The following is a 22716-nucleotide window of genomic DNA, read 5'->3' as shown; positions in this document are numbered from 1 at the left end:
AAAGCTCGGCTGCTAACCAAAAGGTCAACAGTTCGGATCCATCAGCTGCTCCCAGGAAACCCTATGGGGCAGTTCTACTCTGTCGTCTAGGGTCTCTGTGAGTCAGAATCCACTCGACGGCAACAGGTTTGGTTTTTGTTGGATAGAGTGTCTATGAAAAGCACGCAGGAAAATGCATTCAACAGATGTCCATGGGGCCCCTGCTATGAGTCAGGCTCTGTGCCTGGGAGATCAGAGTGAAGGAAGGTCTCACTGAGGAGGGGACCTTTGAGGTGAGAGCTGAAAGTTGAGAAGGAACCAGCATGCAAAGAGCTGGGAGAAGAACATTCCAAGCAGGGGGAACAGCAATTGCAAAGGCCTAAAGCAGCCAAGTTCAATAAATGGCTGCTTGCCCACCTCTGTTCTTCCTTCCACACTTGGACACCAGTGTTCTCCAGGGGACATCTAGACCACAAGTTTTCCACCATGATCCCATCACAAACGTGACTGAGAGAGAGCTGAAAGTCACCAGCAGTGAGCCACATCACCCTCCTCCTCAGAGCGGGTGGCTAGGGCTGCGCGCTACCTGAGGCAGGAAAGCCAGGGGTGCCGATAGAGCTGCATTTGCTCTGGGCACAGGGCCTCCTGGATAACGTGGTTATCACCAGGGGCAGCAGCTCCCAGGGGCCAAGCCGGCATCACTGCCACCGCCAGTGACTCTGACCCTCTCGGTTTGCTTGTCTTCCTGGGTACTACCTCCAGGCACCGATAGGGTCAGGAAGACAGTAAACGCTCTTGTCTAATCTTGGCCAGAGTGCTTATGGGACCCCTGGAGGTAGGCGCTCCCCCGGCAGGCTCTGTCTGGCTCCTCCAACCCTTCTCAAAAGGTGGCCATGGATATCAGCACCATCACTTGCCCATGAGGCCTGGTGGCTGGAACTCAACTCACAGTCTGTTGGGGCCCAGGTCATGCCCAGCCTTTCTGGTGGTTCAGCCAGGTCTGCTCTTCTTCTCCATCCAGATTCATATCGCACAGTCCCCAGAGATCAGGAGTGGTTTTAACTGCTGGTCAGGTGCTTGCAAAGCTTCAGGGTCTTTTCTTGAGCATCAGAGAGGCAACAGGTTTTTTCAGAGTCTCCTGGCTCAACCAGTATTCTCTGAACAACAAATGAGACACTGGGTTTAAGTTGCCAAAGCCTCACCAGAAACCGTACATTACTCTAAATATGGCCAGTGCCACACCAATGTGTGAGGCTAGTACAAAGTGTGTTGTATGAATGTGGAGAGGAAGCTGGGGGACTGCCAGGCTGGTTCCACAAAGTTCTACCTCCTGCTGTCACTCCAGCTGGCCTGCCCACCACCCTGTGCCTGGCAGCGGGGAGACTCAGCTCCCAATCCTGCTGCTACAAGACAGCAGATCTGGCAACAGAAGCGGAGCCAGACTTGAGGAAGAAGGAAAGAAATTCCTCTTCTGGTCCTGCAGGCCTCTGAGAGTGGCCCACAGAAGCGGGCAGCGTGAATGATAGAGCATTCCCTGGTCTTTCCCTTCTCAGAGTTCTATGAGCCCATGACCCAGTGGAAAGAGAACTACCTGAGAATCAGAAGCCCTGGGTGCTCAGTGAAAGACTGGAGATTCAAGTCCATCCAGAGGTGCCTCAGAAGAAAGGCCTGTCAATCAACTTCCAAAAAATCAGCCACTGAAAACCCCATGGAGCCCAGTTCTGCTCTGACACACATGGGGTGACCATGAGTCAAAGTTAACTTGACAGCAATGGGTTTTTTAGGCTTGAGACATCCTAGGAAAGATTTGATACATTAGACAATATTTTAAAATTAGAGATACTGTGGATGACCCGTTCTTTTGCCATCAATCTTGACATGATGTCAAAGGCAGACAGTAATCAGGGCACCCCTGCAAGGCCGCCCTCTCTCCTGGGACAAACGGCTGCCAGCAGGAGCATCAGCAGGAAGGACAAAGCCTCCAGTACCAGTTCACCGGAACCATCAAGACCTAAACGGCAGGTAGTTATTGCAGGAGGCCCAGCCCTCTCCTTCCTACGGCCAGCTGTTCTCTGTTTAAATGGGGCAGTTTCACAAAATAATAAATGCTGGAGAGGTTGTGGAGAGACTGGAACACTTATACACTGTTGGTGGGAATGTAAAATGGTACAACCACTTTGGAAATCAATTTGGCGCTTCCTTAAAAAGCTAGAAATAGAAGTACCATATGATCCAGCTATTCTGCTCCTTGTAATATATCCTAGAGAAATAAGAGCCGTCACACGGATAGATGTATGCACACCCATGTTCATTGCAGCACTGTTCACAATAGCAAAAAGATGGAAACAACCTAGGTGCCCATCAACGGACGAATGGCTAAACAAATTATGGTATATCCACACCATGGAATACTACGCAACGATAGAGAACAATGATGAAGCCGTGAAACATAAAAGGGAGGAAGCTGGAGGTCATTATGCTGAGTGAATTTAGTCAGTCACAGAAGGACAAATATTGTATAAGGTCACTATTATAAGAACTCAAGAAAAGGTTTAAACACAGAAGAAAACATTCTTTGGTGGTTACGAGGGTGGGGAGGGAGGGTGAGTGTTATTTACCAACTAGATAGTAGATAAGAATTATCTTAGGTGCAGGGAAGGACAGCACACACTACAGGGAAAGTCAGCACAACTCGACTAAACCAAAGCTAAGAAGTTTCCTGAATACTATCAAACATTTTGAGGGACAGAGTAGCAGGGGTAGGGACTATGTTTTCAGGGGACATCTAGGTCCGTTGGCATAACAAAGCTTATTAAGAAAATGTTCTGCACCCTACTTTGGTGAGTAGCGTCTGGGGTCTTAAAAGCTTGCAAGAGGCCATCTAAGATGCATCAATTGTTCCTAACCACATGGGGTAAAGGAGAATGAAGAACACCAAAGACTCAAGGAAAGTATTAGCCCAAGGGACAGAAAGGGCACATAAACCAGAGACTTCATCAGCCTGAGACCAGAAGAACTAGATGGTGCCCGGCTACCACCAATGACTGTCCTGACAGGCAACACAACAGAGAGGGCCTGGCTGGAGCAGAAGAAAGGTGGGGTGCAGAACTCAAATTCTAGTAAGAAGAACAGACTTAATGGTCTGACTGAGACTGGAGGAACCCTAGAAAGCACAGCCCCTGGATTCTCTAACAGCCCAGAACTAAAACAATTTCCGAGGCCAACTCTTCAGACAGGGATTGGACTGGACTGTGGGACATAAAGTGATACTCGTGAGGAGTGTGCCTCTTAGCTCAAGTTGATACAAGAGACTAAATGGGCAGCTTCTGTCTGGAGGTGAGATGGGAAGGCAGAGAGGGTTAGGAGCTGGTTGAATGGACATGGGGAATCAGGGGTGGAAAGGACAAGTGTGCTGTCAACAGTATGGGGAGAGCAATTAGAATCACATAACAATGTATGTATAAATTTTTGTATGGGAAAAAAATAAATAAATGGGGCAGTTTCCCAAGGACAGCGCCTGGGCTCTGCCACAGAGACCCTTTCTGTTCCGCTCTGCAAGACCCCGTGTTCACTTCCCTGGACTCCTTTCCCAGCCTGATCCCTCCTGGATCCCACCCAAGCTGCCCTTCTCGCTGTCATTTAGTTGTGAATTCTTCCTCCCTTTCTTTCAAAAGAGGTCCCTGGGTGGTGCAAACGGTTTGCTTTTGACTACTAACCTAGAGGTTAGAGGTTCAAGTCCACCCAGAGGCACCTCAGGAGAAAAGCCAAGAGAATGCTATGGAGCACAATTCTTTCTACTCTGTAATACGTGGGATTGCCATGAGTCGGAATGGCCTTGATGGCAATGGATTTTGATTTGTTTTGTTTTGTTTTTTTCCCTTCCAAATATCCCCACTGCCTCACTCCTTGATCTCTCCCACCCCTGAGCCCCCAGATGGCAAGGAGCCAGGGGAAGCCAGGGAACAGGATTGTTAATTTGTTTTTCCTAAGCATTTTCTCACCCCTTCCACCTTCAGCAGCTGACATAGCTACTCAATGTCTCCAGTTGGATGGTCCAGCAGCCTTCTCCCACGGAGGGACGGGGGAGTGGGAGGGGCCGGCAGGGCAAGAGCTGGAGTCGTGGGCAGGGAGGCTTGGGAGCAATCAACCAATGGGGTGTCTGCCCGAGTCTGCCTTTCTTAGGATATCAATAAAGACAGAATTTTTTTAACTTTCTTTTATGAAAAATACTCAAACACGCATAAAAGTAAAAAAAGAAGAATATCGTGACCTGTGTATTCCATCACTCAGCATCAAGAATTACAACATTATGCAAATCTTTGTCTGATTTACCCTCCCTGTTGATTGACTGACTGATTTTTGCTGGAGCATTTTAAAGCAGAGATCTTACCATTTTGCTGTAAATACTTTATGATACAACTCTAAGGTATAAGGATTAAAAACACACACACACAATGCTACTTTATTTCAAGTAAATGTCTTCTAATACCCATTACGGGTTCTCTCAAAAATGCCTTTTAACGGTTTATTTATTTGCATTAGGAATCAGGATCTAGAGAACGTCCACACATGTTGCATTTGCTGATTGTCACGTGTTGCATTTGCTGATTGTGTTGTAAGAGCTTTAATAGATAACATTCCCCTTTTTCATGTTATTTATTTGCTTAAAGGTGGGGTCTTTTGTCCTATAGAATGTCCCACATACTGGATTTAACTGATTGCTTTCTCATTCCTTTATCTACATATTCCCTGAAAACTAGAAGTGAGATCTAGACTTGAGTTCAGACTTTTTTATCAGAACACTTCATAGGTAGTTCAATATTTTTTATTGCATCTCTTCAAAAGGCGCATAATTTCTGGTTGTCCCACTTTGATAGATACTAAGATGGATCAGTGGGTCCAGGTGTTGTCAGCCTCACCCACCCATTATAAAGTTCACCTTCAACTTTTCGTCTTATGTTTGTAGCATCCACTGATAATCTTTGCCTAGATCCAGTGTTTCATTCAGCCAGTAAAACCAGTTGCCATCAAGACCGACAAGTCACACAATAGCAACCCCATGTGTGTCAGAGCACAACGATCTTTCATTGGGTTTTCAATGGCTGATTTTTCGAAAGCAGATCACCAGGTTTTTTTTTCCCAAGATGCCTCTGAGTGGACTCAAATTTCTAAACTTTCAGTTAGCAGCCAAGCACGTTAACCATGTACATCACCCAAGGACTCCAAATGTTTCATTAACCTAAAAAAGAAATTGCCATCGAGGCGATTCCAATTCATAGGGACCAGATAGGACATGGTAGAGCTGCCCCTTGGGGTTTCCAAGGCTGTAATCTTTGCAGAAGCAGAATACCACATCTTTCTCCCACAGAGTAGTTGGTGGGTTGGAATTACCAACCTTAAGGTTAGCAGCCAAGTGCTTAACCACTGCACCACCAGGGCTTCTTAGTGTCCACTGGGGATTTGTCTTAGTTATAGCAACATTAAAATAATAGTTTGTTTGCTTTAACCTATAACATATACATTGTAGTTTCAAAGTAGCAGTAGCAATACTACCAACAACAAGATTACTGAATGCATTTTCAGATTTCTTTGCTTTTGTCTTTTTGTTCTTAGAAAATATCCCACTGTGAACGTAGAGTCGAAATTCTGCATTTTATAGTCAGTTGAAGTCAATTTTTTTTTTGCTCCACGTGGCTATGCCACCAGCTTGATAACAATTAGGCTCCTTTGTTTCAGTTTGTTTACAATTTCAAGGGACTTGTTTTTTAATTCTGTTTTCTTTTTTTATTCTAGATAACATTTACATGGTTGTAAAGTAACACTATAAAACAAGAAAGTCTTACTTCCATCCGTGCCCCTTCCCCTTAAGTAATGATTTTTATTAGTTTTTTGGTTTATTCAATTGTTTTCTTATTGAAAAAAATATATACATATATGTGTATCACACACACATGTCACAAAAAGTAACAAATTATAAACAGTGTTCTGCCCCACCTCCCTTTTTTATTTAACTAAACAATACACCCTGGAGATCCCCTCGTTCCTTTTCCATCTGTGTTCTCCTCTGTCCTGTGAATGCATTATAGTGTATTCAATAGTCTCCTACTGACGGACACTTTTGCAAAGTTTCTAATCTTTTGTTATTACCAGGGATGGATTATCCAACAGGCAGGGTAAGCACAGTGCTTACCTTGCTTACCAGATCACCTGTAGTGAACAGTTTCACGTTTTCTCACCACGTCAAAGATTCTGCTTCTAGCTAAGGCTGGCATCTGTCTCCCTCCCAACCCCACAGCAGCTTCCTACAGAATCAAAGCCTCTTTTCAAATGTGCAATCCCTGACAGGGACAGAGGACCCAGTAAGCAAGGTAAGTACAGGCTTGCTTACTAGGTAATCTGCCCCTGGTTATTACAAATTATGTTGCAATGAATAGTTTATATATATATCTTTTTGTATTTTTACCAGTGTCTCTTTGGGGTAGAAGGAGAAAGGTTGAGTTAAAGGGCATATACCCTTTGCCATCAAATCGATTCCGACTCACAGCAACCCTATAGGACAGAATAGAACTGTCCCGTAGGGTTTCCAACGGGCAGCTTGTGGATTCAAACTACAGACCTTTTGTTTAGCAGCCGTAGCTCTTAACCATTGCACAACCAGGGCTCCTTTAAAGGGCATTAACCCGTTGCCATGGAGTCAATTTCGACTCATAGCGACCCTATAGGACAGAGTAGAACTGCCCCATAGGGTTTCCAAGGAGCACCTGGTGGATTTGAACTGCCAACCTTTTTTTGGGTTAGCAGCTGAGCTCTTAACCACTACACCACCAGGGTTTCCTTAAAGGGAACAGGCGTGTGTAATTTTGCTAGACATCATCCAAAGAGGTTGAACCACCAAAATGGAATTTTATTGACCTGCAAAATGAGGAGTGAAATGCAGAGACTACACCCCTAATCAACCTCCCAGGCCTGGGCCCCAGGGCAGCTCTCGGTGGCTTTAGGTAGAAACAGGCTTGGACTGGATCTCACTCACAAACACCAAGCCCCAGAAGTCCTGGAAGAAGCCATAAAATTCCATTTTCTTTGTCTGGAATAATACCACATCGCAGGCTGAGCAGAAGCTCTGGGTGATTGGTTTTGGTCTTCTTTGATTGATAAGACACTTAAAAATGAATCATTCCTTTATACGTTCAGCTTGGCAGACAAAATGTTTCAAGGCACGGAGTCTGTAGGGACGGGGTTGAGGGGGGCAAATAATAGCAAGCGCTCAGCATGTGGAAGTTATTGTTAAGGTCATTGGTTTATCTGACTCTGGTGATTTTTCTTGACAGGTGGAAGGAAAATGAATGCGGTTAAGATACAGTCAATCTCTTAGTCATTCATTCAACCAACATGCATTGAACGCTCTGGGCCAGAAATAAACACATGTTCAGCCTAACAGTCTGAATCCAGCCCACAATTGCCTTAGGTTCGGCCCACGCAGTGTTTTTGAAAAAAAAAATTAATTCGTTGCTAACATTTAATAATCAGAGTATTTCACATAAATATCAGACTTCCTACTTCTCTCGAAAACTTGGCCGGCCGAGGAGGCATCCCTGGCCCACCTTTCGTCAGAGCACCTGCTGATTGGAGCTGAGTAGCGGCTGCCCCCTTGTGGCAGGACACGTCCTCCATGTTGCCCATACAGCCCTGGCAGCCATTTCCTTTGCCTCCTGGGTCCCCAGTTTGTGAGCCCTGCCCTAGACTGCGCTGGAGGCAGTGGTGGTTCAGTGAGAGAATTCTCACCTTCCACATGGGAGACCCAGGTTCAATTCCCGGCCAATGCACTTCATGCGCAGCTACAACCCAGTGGAGGCTTACAAGCTGTTGTGATGCTGCGCAGGTTTCAGTGTAGTTTCCAGATTAAGCCAGGCCAGGAAGAAAGGCCTGGTGATCTACTTCCAAAAATCAGTGAATGAAAACCAACCAGTCATGGGGATGGTGCAGGACTGAGCAGCATTTCATTCTGTTGTCATGGGACTCCCATGAGCCAAGGGCCAACTAGCTGGCAACAAATAACAACAACAAGCCCTAAACTGCAAACTCCCTAAAGGCAAGGACTGCGCGTCTTATTTGGCTTTGACTGCACAGGATGCAGCCCAGTTTCCAACACCCAGTGAGTCCTCAGTAAATATTTGTTAAACGAATAAAATATCTTTTGAATGCATGCATCAAATCATTTCCAATATGAAAATTGTGCAGTTGTCATACTGCCCTAGTCTAAACCTTTGAAGCAGATTGGCAACACACGTGTCCCTGATCTGGATTATCCCACCACCTAAATCCATTCATGTCAATGGGTTGCCCCACGAGGTCTTCACTCAGCAATTTGATCTTTCCCCTCTAAATGAGGAAAGCAATGCATACCTTCCAAGGGCACGGGGAAGACTGCATGAGATTGTAAATGTCAAACCCTTATTTTGTGTCTGACCCTTATTTTTTATCACAGTTTTGGCTGTGCTTTTATCTCCAAGATAGCCATAGTCTTCCCACTCTTTGCTAGACCACGTGGCTTTTTTTGTTTTTTTTCCAGCCAAGCCCGAAGGAAGAAATTACAGTTGAAATCTCTGTATCCTCAGAATTTTATGAGTCTTCTGGTTTGCTTTTTTTTTTTTTTATGGCTTGCATTTCTTATCAAGTCCCATTCGAAGCCCTCGAGGGGAGAATTGGGACAGGTGACAGTATATACAGGGAGTAGCTTCCAAGAGCCACCACCATTTAGACCTCACTCTTTCCTGAGTGCTTTGGCTCCAGGAAGGAAACATGAAGTGGATTTTGGTCCTTGGGTTGGTGGCCCTCTCGGAGTCCTTAATCACGTAAGTACGGGGACTGCATGCTCATGACATGAGCTCTCTTTCTGGCCTCTTTTTCTTATTCTTCCACCACATCTAGGTGTGCAGAAGGAAATGTAATCATTTCTTGGGCATCTTAAAAAGCCTCCAGTTATTGATGAGTAGCCATGTGCACAGCGAGGCTCAAGGGTCTTGGGGCAGGCCTATAGGGCTGCATAATCCAGGGCACCGGTCACAGTCATGGGCGATGTGGACAACGCTCCCTGGAATTGTTCAGTGCATAACCTGTGCAACGGCAGGCATGGGCCTGTCTAGGAACAGTGCTTCTCCCACCTTTGCTTCTAGGGCTTCTCTCTGCTCTCTCTCTGTTTCTGCGTGTATGTGTCTCTGGGTCTCCACCTCTGCTCTCTCTATGTCTCTCTTTGGATATCCCTGGGTGGCACAAATGGTTAAGCGCTCCACTACTAACCCAAAGGTTGGAGCTTTGAATCCACCCAGAGACGCCTCAGAAGAATAGCCTGGCAATCTGCTTCCGAAAGGTCACGGCCTTGAAAACCCTATGAAGCAGTTCTACTCTGCACAGATGGGGTCACCATAAGTCGCAATTGACTTGACAGCAACTCGTTTGGTCTGGTTTGTTTGCTTGTTTGTTTGGTCTATGCGGGACTCCTCATTTCTCTGTTTTTACTTTCTCTCTCTGTCTGTCTCTCTCTCTCCTCTCTCTTTTCTCTACCCTCTTCATTTCCCTAGTTTACTCCCCATTTCAACGCCCCTGAGGTTTCTCATTTCTTGGCTTCCTCTCTCACCCCTTTTTTCTGGTTGAACCCTGGAAAGAGATCAGGAGATCTGCTTCTAGGTTCAGTTTTGCCACTAACAAGCGGTGTGACTGCAGCCGAACCCCAAACTCTCTGCACTCAGATTCCTCTGCTGTAAAAAGACGATTATGACCCTGCTCTGTCTCCCTCCTTAGGGCTGCTTGGAGATGACAGTAGCAATAGTAATGGCTGTCATTACTGAGATCTACTGTATGTCAGGAGTACTGTATCCTTCACCTCAATTAAAATACTCCAAACATTCTATATGAGGGCAGTATTACTATCCTGCCTTTTTACAGACAGGGAAACTTGGCCATGACTTGCCCGTGACTGTACAACAGAACCCGGGATCAAACCTAGGTGCATTACTCTGATCTTTCCATTGCGCTGGGTGGCTTATCTTGATCCTGAGAAAAAGCTCACAAAAATGCAATTCCGATGGGGGGTGCAGCATCTGATTGCTATCTCTGCCCTGTTTTCTGTTAAAGGATCCCTTTGCAAAAGATCCAACCATTGCGAGAGAGGCTCAGGGAGAAAGACCTGCTGAAAGATTTCCTGGAGAAGAGTCCTTACAACTTAATCTCTAAGTATCTGGGCAGACTGCAGATGATGGAAGTGTCTTATGAACCTCTGAGGAACTACCTGGATGTGAGTGTGGTGGGAAGGCAGTGCTCCAGAGCACCCCCTAGGGCTCCTGTCAAGTATTGAGATTCATCTAGGGGTGGGGCCCAGGATGCTCTGGCAGGGACCCCTGCAGCCCTCTTCCCAGTAGAGAAGACGTCCTACCCTCATTGCTGGTCTGTGGTGACCAGCTGGTGGCTAATCATTCATTTCTGTGCCAGTGACATATCACTGGGCACCTGTGAGCCACGAAGCTTGGTTTGAGGGCCTTTGTTCTTTCCGAATTAAAAGAATCTCTGAGCTGAGGGAACCACATCCAAGGGTGAGCAGAGTCTGATAAAATGACAGCAAAGCCAACTGCAGATCAAGTTTGATGTCCTAGGTAGGGGAAGCTCAGTCTTTTCAGCCCAAGAATCACATCCATAAAAAGTTACTGAGCCCCATGGGGAGCGACGCTATAATAAACTAGCATTATGGTTATGATGACATTATGATGACAAAGGCCCAGTGTCTTTTACAAGGACCCTGGTGACCCAATGCTTAAGCACTCAGCTGCTAACCGAAAGGTTGGCAACTCGAACTGACCAGTGGCTCCAAGGGAGAAAAGGCCTGGTGATCTGCTCCAGTAAAGATTATAGCCTAGAAAACCCTATAGGGCAGTTCTACTCTAACGTATAGGGTTGCCATGAGTCTGAATCGACTCGACAGCACACAACGACAACAGCATCTTTCTCAAGAGCTTATAGCCCAGCCAGAGAGACAGGCAAAGAGTTAATAAATGTCAAGTAAAAGGGCCAACTGTGTGGTATTGACATTACATGCTTTGAGTTTAGAAGAAAGAAAGAGGGTAGGGGCCTAGGATATGACCTAGGAGGGCTACCTGGAGGAGGAGGACTTGAAGAGTTGCAGGGGAGACTAGAGAGCTTTTAAAATGAAGGCAGTGGCTTAAGCAGAGGCCAAGAGGTGGGGCAGTTGGAAAGTGAGGTCAGGACAGGGGCCACCCTAAAGCAGGCAGCTACCCCTGGGAATCAGGGGCTGCCAGACCTGCCCTAACTGCCCTCCCCACCTGGGCAGCTGGCGTACATGGGCACCATCAGCATCGGAACGCCCCCTCAGGAGTTCAAAGTCATCTTTGACACTGGCTCTACTGACTTGTGGGTGCCCTCGATCTACTGCTACAGCCCCGCCTGTGGTGAGTGACCTGTCTCTGTTCCCACCGCGTGCCCCCCGCCCCCTCCTTCATCCTTGGCAGCCCTAACTGATGCCAACCCTTGTGTCCTCAGCCCACCACAATGTCTTCAACCCTCTGCGGTCCTCCACCTTCCAATTCTTGGGCCAGCCTCTCTCCCTTTCCTACGGCACCGGAAGTATGAAGGGATTTCTCGCCAGCGACACTGTGAAGGTAACACAGAAAACCAGAGGCTGAAGCAGAGGCGGCCCTGGGAGCCAGCTGCTGACACAGTGAGACCTGGCTTCCCTGGGAGCGCCCGTCTTTCCTGCCCCGTGGGGATGTGTCCCTGAGGGGTAGTGCCCTGCTGACCTGAAAATGTCTCCAGAGGCCTAACCCAGAATGTAGGACCGCCAGGCTGGTGGTCCTTGGGGGCAGTGGATTCGAAACTCCTTTCCCTACAGTTGGCACAAGGCCGATTTTTGCCAGGAGCATGGAGAGAGATGGGTAAACATAACCCGCTTTCTTTTTTTGTTTTTTCAATTGTAGTGAAAATATACACACCAAGGCATTCATCAACACAGCTTCCACATTTACAATTCAATGACATTGACGACATTTCTCATGTTAGACCACTATTAACGCTGTCCTTTTCCAACATGTTCCACCACCGCTAACGAAAACTCAATGCCCCCCAAACAGAAACTCACCCTTTCCCCCTTCCTCCCACCTCACGTAACCATTAAGAATCTTTGGCTTCTATTTATTTGCTTATTTCATATAAGTGAGATGGTACAGCATTTGTTCTTTTGTGACTGACTTATTTCACTCCGCATGGCGTTGTCAAGGTTCATTCATGTTGTGGCATGCATACATAGGGACTTCCTTTCTCTTTAGGGCTGCAAACTACTCCACTGTGAGTATATATACCATATTTCATTTCTCCATTCACCTGTTGATAGACCATTCAGTTGTTTCCACCTTTTGGCTATTGTAAAAAGTGCTGTAATGGACATTGGATTGGAGTTGCTGGGTCACATGGTAATTCTATATATATTCAATTTTTTGAAGAACAGCCAAACAGTTTTCCACGTGGCTGCATCATTTTACATTCCCATTAGCAATAGCTGAGGTTCCAGTTTCTCCACAACTTCGGGCAATGCTTGTTTTTGATCGTTACTATTTGAATGGGGGTGAGGTGATAGCTCAGTGTGGTTTGGACTCGCATCTGCCTACATTGTCGCTTTGAGTTGGAATGGATTCAAGGGCACTTAACAATGACAACAACAATGGCTAAAGATGTTAAGCAACTTTTCACATGCTTGTTGGTCATTTGAGTATCCTCTTTGGTGAACTGTCTGTTCAAGTCTTTCGCCCATTTTTTTGATTGGGTCGTTGTCTTTTTGTTGTTCAGTTGTAGAAGTTTTATATATATATATACTGGATAGCAGGCTCTTAGCTGATATATGGAGCTCTAGTGGCACAGTGGTTGAGAGCTACGGCTGCTAACCAAAAGGTTGGCAGTTTGAATCCACCAGTCATTGCTTGGAAACCCTATGGGGCAGTTCTACTCTGTCCCATAGGGTCGCTATGAGTCGGAATTGACTAGACGCCAATGGGTTTGGTTTTCTGGTTAGCTGATGTATGGTTTCCAAAAATTTTCTCCTGGTCTGTAGCTTGTCTTTTGATTTTGTTGATAAAGTCCTTTGATGCACAAAGGTGTTTAATTTTTGTGAGGTCTCATCTATTTTGTCTTTTGCTGCTCAAGCTTTTATTATTGTCTCTGATAATCTATTGCTAAACACTAAGTCCCACAGCCTTGTCCCTACATTTTCTTCTAAGAATTTTATGGTTTTAGTTTTCATATTTAGATCCCTGGTCCATTTTGAATTGGTTTTTGTGTATGCTGTGAGGCCTGGAACCTGATTAATTCTTCTGCATGTGGAAATCCAGTTTTCCCAGCACCTTTTATTGAAGAGACTCTTCCTTCCCCACTGAATGAACTTAGCACCCTTGTCAAAAATCAGTTGACCATAGAGCAACTGGATTTATTTCCAGCTTTCCATTCTATTCCACAGGTCTATATGTCTATTACTATACCAGCACCAAGCTGTTTTATTTACTGTAGATTTATAATGTGTTTTGAAATCAAGAAGTGTGAGTCCTCCTACCTTATTCTTCTGCATCAAGATTGCTTTAGCTATTTGGGGTCCCTTGCCTTTCTACATAAAGCAGAGGGTTGGCTTTTCCATTTCTGCAAACATCATCCACGTTTATACTCTTACTCTGTACCAAGTGCTTTACTGATATTAAGTTGTTTAATCTTCACAACAATCCCAATGGCAGGCACTATTATTATCTCCATTTTACAGATGAGGGAGCTGAGGTACAGAGAGGGTGAGTGCCCTGCACCACGTCACACAGCAAGTGAGAGGCAGAGCTGGGGTGTGAATCAGGATGCAGGCAGGTATGGGGTATTTTTAGGAGAGGGCAGAATTGGGCTGGGACCTCTGGGGCCCCTGCACCTGGGCAAGGAAAGCAGGGGCCCCAGATGCGGAGGGCCCTCATAAATGGGTTCTTACTTTTGGAGCATCTTAGTTACCTAGTGCTGCCGTAACACAAATATGACAAGTGGGTGGCTTTAAAGAACAGAAATTTATTTCCTCACAGTTCAGGAGGATTCCTTTCTTGCAGGTAGCTCCCAGAGGTCCTTGGTTTAGGATCCTCCCTACACTGATATGACCTCATTAACATTACCAAAGACAAGCCCTATTTCCAAACCAAGGGGTTGGGGAGGACACCATTTAATCCATAAAAGGGGCCAGAGGTGCATTTGAGAATCTAATAAAAATGATGGGCACACCTCCCCACAAAAGTGCCCAAGAATGTACACACGCACACACACACGCACACACATTTATACATATTTTCAGGGGTTCACGGCCTCCTGAAAGCCCACCATACATACACCACACACACATACAAACACACATCCATCCAAAGGAGTGATTCCCAGGCAGAATTGACACAAGAAACATGGCGGTTACATAGTATTAATGGGCTACTGTCTCCCCGGGCTGATGCTGAAAGTACAACCTTTGGAGTTTCCCATGAATCCAGTCCGTTTCTGTCATCGGATGGCAGAGATGCCAAAAGGAAGAACATCCTACTCTCTATGCATTTTGTTCTCCAGTGGGATCCATTTAGCCACATTCCGAGTCTCAGTTCCGCCACCTGTTAAAAACGAGCTTGGCTAACTTCAAATGACACGAGGGAGTTGCAGGTGTTGGGGAAAATCCACAGCACTGCACGAACGGAACCCACACGCTATTACTGCTTGTTATGATTGTCTGAGGGGCAGCCTGTGGCAGAGCCAAACGTCATTTCCTCTCTGTGGTGCTAGGAGTGTCTCTCACCCACTTCCACCCAAGCCAGCCCCAACCCCACCTCCCAAGGCTTTACACAGAAACACCGTCCTCTTCCACAGGTCACGGGGCTTCCCGAAGTGGTCCAGGAGTTTGGCCTGAGCATCCAGGAGCCTGGCCAATTCATGGACTCCGTGCCCTTCGATGGCATTCTGGGATTGGCCTACCCCACTCTCGGCATCAGAGGGACAACCCCCTTCTTTGACAACCTGTGGAGACAAGGCCTCGTTTCTCAGGGTCTCTTTGCCTTCTACTTGACCAAGTAAGTGTGGGCAAAAACAGAAAAAAACAGTTGCCATCGAGTTGATTCTGGGTAGAACTGTGCCCCACAGGGTTTTCAATGGTTAATTTTTCAGAACTTGGTCACCAGGCCTTTCTTCCAAGGTGCCTCTGGGTGGACTCAAACCTCTAAGCTTTCAGATGCAGCCGAGCATGTTAACCTTATGCACCGCTCAGGGACTCCTGAGTCTGGGCTAGACGAGCCCTTTCTCCAATGTGGTTGTATGAAAAGTCATAGAGCAGCTATCTGATCCAGAAGTTTCTTTAGAGATAGTCTAGTCCAGGCGTTGGCAAACTATGGTCCATAGGCCAAATCCAGCCTGGTACCTTTTTTTGTATATGAAGTTTCACTGGAACACAGCCATGTTCCTTCATTCACATATTATCTGTGGCTGCTTTTGTGCTACAACAGCAAAGCTGACTAGTTGCCATAGACATCATATAGCCCGCACAACCTAAAATATTGACTGTCTGGCCCTTTCCAGGAAAAGTTTGCTGATCCCTGTTGTCCCCAAGCCCTTCATTCAACAGATGGGGAAACTGAGGCTTAGAAAAGGGCTTGCACAAGATGGCTCAGTCTGGTACTGGGAGTGGCAGGACTCGAACTCAGCCCTCGGGACTCTCCCCCACTGGGCTTGGGTAGCAGGAAAAGCTGAAGTCCCCTGGCTGCTGAGGGTCTGGTGAGGGGCAGAGGAGTAGGGAGAAGCACAGATAAGAAGAGGGCCCTGTTGATGGGCTGTGTCGTCTTGCCAAAGGCAGTGATTGAGCCCACAGATCCATGTAGGAGGCAGGAGAGTGTGGTGGTTAAGGCTGTGGGCTCAGGAGGGGACCTGAGTTCAAATCCTAGCTCCATAGCATGAATTTCAATTATTTAACTTCTCTAAGCCTCAGGAGCCCTGGTAGTGTAGTGGTTTAGAGCTCAGCTCTAAACGTCAGCAGGTTGGATCCACCAGCCGCTCCTTGGAAACCCTATGGGGGCAGTTCTACTCTGTCCTATAGGGTTGCTGTGAGTCAGAATCGACTAGAGGGCAATGGGTTAAGCCTCAGGAATAAATGCACCCAATCACGGGGGGGGGACTTATTCAACAAAGATGTACTGAGCGGGCACCTAGTATGTGCTCTGTACATGTGAAGGAGGTCGAGAAGGGAGAGAGAAGGCAGACAAGAAATATGTAATAAATAAATGAAAGATGCTTCTGGACAGTCAGTGGTTCTGTGAGAGCAAGTAAACAGGGTCCGAGAAGAGACAGAGAGCAGGGTGTGGTTTAGGTGGGCAGCCACAGCCTCTCTGAGGATGTGGTTTCAGAGCTGAGAGCTCCGTGATGGGAAAGAGTCAGGCCTGAGAAACGAAGTTCAAGGTGGAGGGAAGAGCAAGGGCAAAGGCCAAAGGAGGAAAAACCTGGGGTGTCATGCAGCAAGGGGGCCACTGGGGCCGGAGCACGCAGGGGATGGGGTTGGGGAGGGAGGCAGGGCAAAGCCACCCTTGGCCTTTGTTGTCTGGGAGGGGGTAACCCAGGAAGAGACATCTGGTTTATGTTTTCAGAAGCTCACCCGAGTACTCCATGCTTGCTGGAGAATGTCTGATTGGGCACAGAGCGGAGGCAGGGAGGCCAGCGAAGGGGCTGCAGCAGGAGTTCAGGAGAGAGATGGTGGCAGCTTGGACCAGGATGGGGCGAGGGAGAAGGAATCAGGCTCTATTTTGAAGGAAGAGCCGACAGGATGTGGAAGGAGAAGGACAAGTGGGGATGTTGCCTCCCTCCCTAGGATGTTACCATGAGCACAGGACCGACCGCATCCTTTGCAGGGCCCAGTGCCAAATGGAAACATGGGACCATAGTTCAAAAAGAACTAAGAACTTCAAGTGCAGGGCAAGTGTGGAGCCCTTGCAATCGATCAGGTCACGGGTACATGAGCAGGCCCTGGGGGAGCCTGAAGGACGGGATCTTAACCCTTCAGCCCCCTCAGACCTCGGTTACTTTTTCTGAAGGATGACAGGCCAGACAAGGTGAAGGTCTGCCCCTGCGGGCCCTGTGACCTCTGAGGTTCCACCCTGGTTCCTGGCAGGGCCTAGCCCTCTTCAGAGGAGTGGGGTGTTTGAGTCCAGATCTGAAGGCAGGCGGCCAGGTTCACATCTCAGCTTCATCTCTCTTTAGACGTGTGACTGACCTTGGGCAGGTACCTAACCCCTCCTTGTCTCAATTTCCCCAATAAAATAAAGTGGGGTCACAGTAGGGCCTACTCCATAGGTGTGGGAGTGTATGGACGGAGTGAGCAGCGATCAGCAAAGCTCCTAGAACAGTGCTTGGCGTGTGTTGCACTTGGAAACTGTTCTTCCCTCACAATGAGCTTTCCTCTTCCCCTTCAGCGAGGAAAAGAACAGCAGTGTGGTGATGTTCGGTGGGGTAGACCCAGCCTACTACAAGGGAGAACTTAACTGGGTGCCGGTGACCAGACCCTTCTTCTGGCAGTTTACCGTAAGCAGGTAAGAGCCTCCCTCTGATTCCTGCCCCAAGTGAGGCTCTCCACACAGACTCAGACATACAGACACACACAGATGCACACACTCACACACACACAATCACACACACACAGACACATACCTTTACACACACAATCACACACAGCCATAGACATACAGACATACTATAACACACACATACAGATGCAATCACTGACACAGACATACAGACGCACACACAGACACACATCATTACACACAATCACACAGACACACACACATACGGACACACACTGTTACACACACATACAGACACATAATCACACACCGATGCACACAGACACATATACAGACACACACAATCACACACATATACAAACACACTATCACACACATACAGATACACACAATCACACACAGAGATACAGACATACAGACACACACCATTACACACACACAGATGCATGCATACACATACACAGACATACATACACGCACACACATATGCATACACACATAGACACAATCACACAGTCACACACACAGACGCATACACACACACATCATCCGTGGGTTGGTAATCCCTCCTGACAAGGTCAGGCCTGAGTCTTGGAGCATGAAGAGAAGGGGAAAGGGAGGCCGGCAGGCCTGGGGGAGCTGACATCTCTTCAGGAAAGAAGCACATGCCCATGTGGGAAAGGCCTGCCCCAGACGTGGGGATGGGGGCGAGAAGCACGGTCTGAGGACCCTAAACGGTAGGTTAAAAGGAGACCAGAGAGAATTGTACCAGTCAGAACAGGACTATGAGAGGACATGAAAGTCCCTTTAGCACGAGGGACTCTCAGTTGGAAAACAGGAAAAGTCCTGGGCAAACCTAGGGAGAAGATGCCCGGCAGTGGAAAGCTGTCCGCTTCACTCACAAGATCAGAAAGCAAATCACTCAAAAGAACACCCCACCCTACCCCACATAGTGGGGTGGGGGCCTATGACAGAGAGAATTAGGGACCTGGAAATCCAAGAGTGGCCAGAGAACATGGGGACAATAATTGACGGTTTCCGCGTGACAAAAGCTAAAAGCGTCCTTTGGAGGCTTCCATAGCAGTTCACCTTTCCCTTGGGGTACCTCTGGCTTTTCTTGACTGGCTTCCAGAGGGCCTGAATCCCTCCCCACCCCTACGTAGCTGGGAGGCTGCTGGGCAGACAGCTTCTTCCAAAATACACCATGGCTCCCCTCCCTCCACTCTGAGCATCGGGCACTGCAGCCCAGGAGAACCTCCATCTTGGCTCTGTGGGCCCCGTAGTTGGTCAGACCCTGGTCCCAGGTCTCTGGTTGTCCCTCACTCATTTGTTCGTTCCTTCATTCATTCAACAAACATGTTCAGCAACCGCTGTGTGCTACGCACTCGAGAGAGGCACAGATATAATCTGCTCTTACAGACCTCACCACATAGCAGGGCAAGATGTACATGAAATGGTCACATCAATAATCCCTTACTTTGATACATGCTAGAAACAAGTATGGGTATGATGGGGGCAACCAGGAGAGGAGCCTGATCTAGTGTATGGGGAAGACTTCTTAAGCAAGAACCTGGAGAGTGAGGAGAAGTTAGCCACACAAAGAGGATTGGGGGCATTTCTAGGCAGGGAGATCAGCATGTGCAAAGGTCCAGAGGCACAAAGGAGCTTGGTTCATTCAAGAACCGAAAGGTCAGAGAAGGTCAGTGTGACCAGAACAACAGGAAACAGAGAGAGGGAGGCATGAGCTGAAGGGCTGTCCTGGAGACAGCTAGGGGAGAGGGCCATGGAGCCGGTGGGCTGTAAGTGATCCCAGTGCCTGCTTTGTCTCCCGTCTCTCAGCATCTCCATGAACGGAGCGGTTATTGGCTGTGACAGTGGCTGCCATGCCATTTTGGATACTGGAACCTCTTTGGTGACTGGACCACCTGAACCTATCTTCAACATCCAGAGGATTATCAATGCCAGGCAGTCCTATGGTGGCGAGGTACCGGCTCATTCCAAAGGGTCATTCTGGGGCTGTCCACACATGGAGACGTCAGCTGGGCCAACCTTCTCCCTTTCTCTTTCTCTGACAGTACATCATGGACTGTGAAGCCATTAACACGCTCCCTGACATCATCATCACCATCAATGGCGTCGACTACCCATTGCCAGCCAGTGCCTACATTCGGCAGGTGAGGGGCAGGGCCCTGGGGGCTGATCCTCAAATCCTGGAACTTGCCAGAATTGTTGGACGAAGGCTGGGAGGAAGAGGCCCCCTGGAGGCCAAGCCATGCCATTGCAGGCATGGCTGGGCCCACCTGGCTGGGCTGGCTCCTCCCACAAAACAAATACCCTGATAGCAAGGGGCAGTCTGGGACACTCATCACCCGCAGATAAATGCTGAGCAGTCATCACATGCCAGGCACAGTGCTAGGTATAATGGGGGGGGGGGAAGGGACACTAAGGACACAGTCCCCAAAGAGCACCAGTTCAACCAGGAAGCTCAGATGAATGAACTTGGAAAGTTAGCGGTAGCAGTCCCTGAAATGGGCCAAAGAAATAGAGACAGAGTTGACCAGCGACAGTCCTGGTATGTTGTCCCACCATAACTATTAACAGTGCCCCCCTTCCCATCTCAAAATTGTCCTGGTCTGGGTGATACATTATATGGTCACCCTAGTAACTTTACCTTGCTAAGCCTCAGCTCCCTTCTCAGTAAAACGTGGTAACGGCCTCTCCCTTTGTAGGGCAGTTAGGATGTTGACACAAAAAAGGATGCACAGTGGTCCCACAGTACCTGGCACATAATTGACACTTTATAAATGTCAATTTCCCATGGGTGTTCAGAGCAATCTGGGTGGGGTCAAACGCTTTGATGAAGAGAGGGTATTTAAACAATTCTAGCCTTAATTGACGAGTCTCTGGGAGGTGCAGATGGGTTAAGAGCTCAGCTACTAACCAAAAGATTGGCAATTCAGTCTTTTGAGGTGCCACCCAGAGGTACCTCGAGAGAAAGGCCTGGCAATCTACTTCCAAAAGATCACAGCCATTGAAAACCCTACGGATCACAGTTCTATTCTGAAACACAAAAGAGTCACCATGAGTCAGAATTGACTCATGGCAACTGGTTTGTTTTTAAGCTTAATAAATGGGGCTGCTGCCACCCAGCCCCACAGAGGAGGCCTCTTCAGTGGAGTGTAGGTTCTAGACTGGGCTTCAGCAGGATACCCCCCTCCCCTTCACCGCCCCCATTCCACGTTGTTGGACAACACAGCCGCCCCAAGCAGACAAGTTGGCAGGCTGGGGCAATACAGCGTGATGAGGGCTGCAGTCTCGGGAAGCACCAGGTACAGGGGAGCACCGAGGAAAGTCACTTCACCCAGCCTCGCGTGGCTTTGAAGGGCGGACATAGTCCAGGAAGCCTGCCTGGAAGGGGTGACTAGGGCTCGGTCTTGAAGAATGAGTGGAAGTAAAGGGGAGAAGGACAGGCATTTTCTGCAGGTAGAATAGCCTGAAGAAGGGCCAGGAGGAAAGAAACCGCAGAGTGTGAGGGGTACTATGAGTGGTGCCAGTTCCTGCGTGGGCCACCCACTTCCGCACCTGCCGAAGAGAGCTACTTGGCACATAGAGAAGGAGGGAAATCAAACTGGGAAACTGTGCGACTGAAATACTGGATCCTGAATGGGGTTGAGTGGCACGTTCGGCTGAAGCTGAGAATTTCTGTCTTCTCCAGGAGCATACAGGCATTTGCTACAGCAACTTCCTGGCGACACCCGGTAACTTATCCCGGGAGATCTGGATTCTGGGGGACGTCTTCCTGAGGCTGTATTTCTCCGTCTTCGATCGGGAAAACAACAGGATTGGCCTGGCGCCTGCAGCGTGAATCTGGTCTCCTCCAGGGAGCAACCCGGCCCACGCTAAACACATGCATGGGAGGGATGCCCGCCCAGGGGAGCCGATTTGAACTGTGTTCAGTGCTGTACAAAGCCCCATTCTCAGTGGAGAATATTTTATTTTAATTATGCTAATGATAACGATTGCTTCTGTTTGGGTGGGGAGGTGCTTCAGAATGAGGCAGGACTCTACAAGCTGGAGTCTAGACCACAACGCCCATCAGCTTAAATGGAAAGCCGGGCTTATTTGAAGGACACTGGGGTGGCTGAAGGAGCCAGGGCAGATCCATAGAGCTCACTCCTTCCCTTCTCTCCTCTTTGCCTGACAACTTTCTTCTCTCAGGCCTCCACTCTTGGTGGAGGACTTTACCCCCTTGCCTGCCTCTAAGTTGAACATTCGAAGACTTCTAACCTACAAGGCAAGACGCTCAGAAAGTACCGGGTTACCGGCGAGGACTGTAATTGGTCCACCTCAGGTCATGTGTCCATCTCTGGGCCAATCATCATGGCCGTGGGATGGAGTGCTATGATTGGCTCTACTTGGTCAGGTGGCCGCCCGTGTGATCAGGAAGTGATTGGCGGTTTCCTACAGATCACAAAACGGGAGCTGGGGAGGGCCCCTCCCCAAAGAAGGGGGTGGCTGTGGACGCAGGAAGTAAAAGTGTTTCTCAACCGATGTCTGCTACGCTGCGCTTTCAGAGGGATGGTGTTATGAATTGTGCCCCCACCCCCCAAAAAATGTGTTGGAATTCTAACTCCTATGCCTGTGGATGTAATCCTATTTGAGAATAGGGTTTTCTTTGTTATGTTAATGAGGCCATATCAGTGTAGGGCGTGTGGTAAACCTGATAACTTTTGAGATATAAAAAAAGCGGATTAGACACAGAGAAAAGCAAGCACAAATGAGGGAAAGATAGATGTCACGTGGAGATCTCCAAGGAACACCAAGGAAGAACACTAGAGAAGCTGAGACGAAGATTTTCCCCCACAGTGGACACAGAGAGCCTTCCCCTAGAGATGGTGTCCCGAATTCTGACTTCTAGCCTCCTAAACTGTGAGACAATAAATTTTTGTTCTTTAAAACCACCCACCCGTGGTACTTTTATTACAGCAGCACTAGGTAACTAAGGCAGAGGGTAAAGAATAATAAAAATGGAATCTATTCTTACCATCGTCAAAGGACCTTTTGACAATGGCCTTCTGCTCAAGGTGGGCTGTGGGTGAGGCCCTTCAAACTGGGATGGCTCCAC

General features: G+C 47.9%; 1 protein-coding gene across 1 annotated transcript; it reads left to right on the top strand.

The window, feature by feature from the left end:
• Positions 1-8772: 8772 nt before the first annotated feature.
• Positions 8773-22294, top strand: LOC101358978 (pepsin F-like). The gene is made up of 9 exons (XM_004389307.3): positions 8773-8831; positions 10111-10270; positions 11318-11435; positions 11527-11645; positions 14899-15098; positions 17481-17597; positions 19431-19575; positions 19667-19765; positions 21307-22294. The coding sequence occupies exons 1-9, from the start codon at positions 8779-8781 to the stop codon at positions 21454-21456; spliced, it is 1161 nt and encodes a 386-aa protein (XP_004389364.1). The 5' UTR covers positions 8773-8778; the 3' UTR covers positions 21457-22294.
• The last annotated feature ends 422 nt before the right edge of the window (positions 22295-22716 follow it).

The sequence above is a fragment of the Trichechus manatus genome, unplaced genomic scaffold, assembly GCF_000243295.1.
Source record: "Trichechus manatus latirostris isolate Lorelei unplaced genomic scaffold, TriManLat1.0 scaffold00240, whole genome shotgun sequence".
In the NCBI taxonomy this organism is placed as follows: domain Eukaryota; kingdom Metazoa; phylum Chordata; class Mammalia; order Sirenia; family Trichechidae; genus Trichechus; species Trichechus manatus.
Note: the sequence above shows the minus strand (reverse complement) of the source record. Positions and strands in the feature narration are given on the sequence as shown.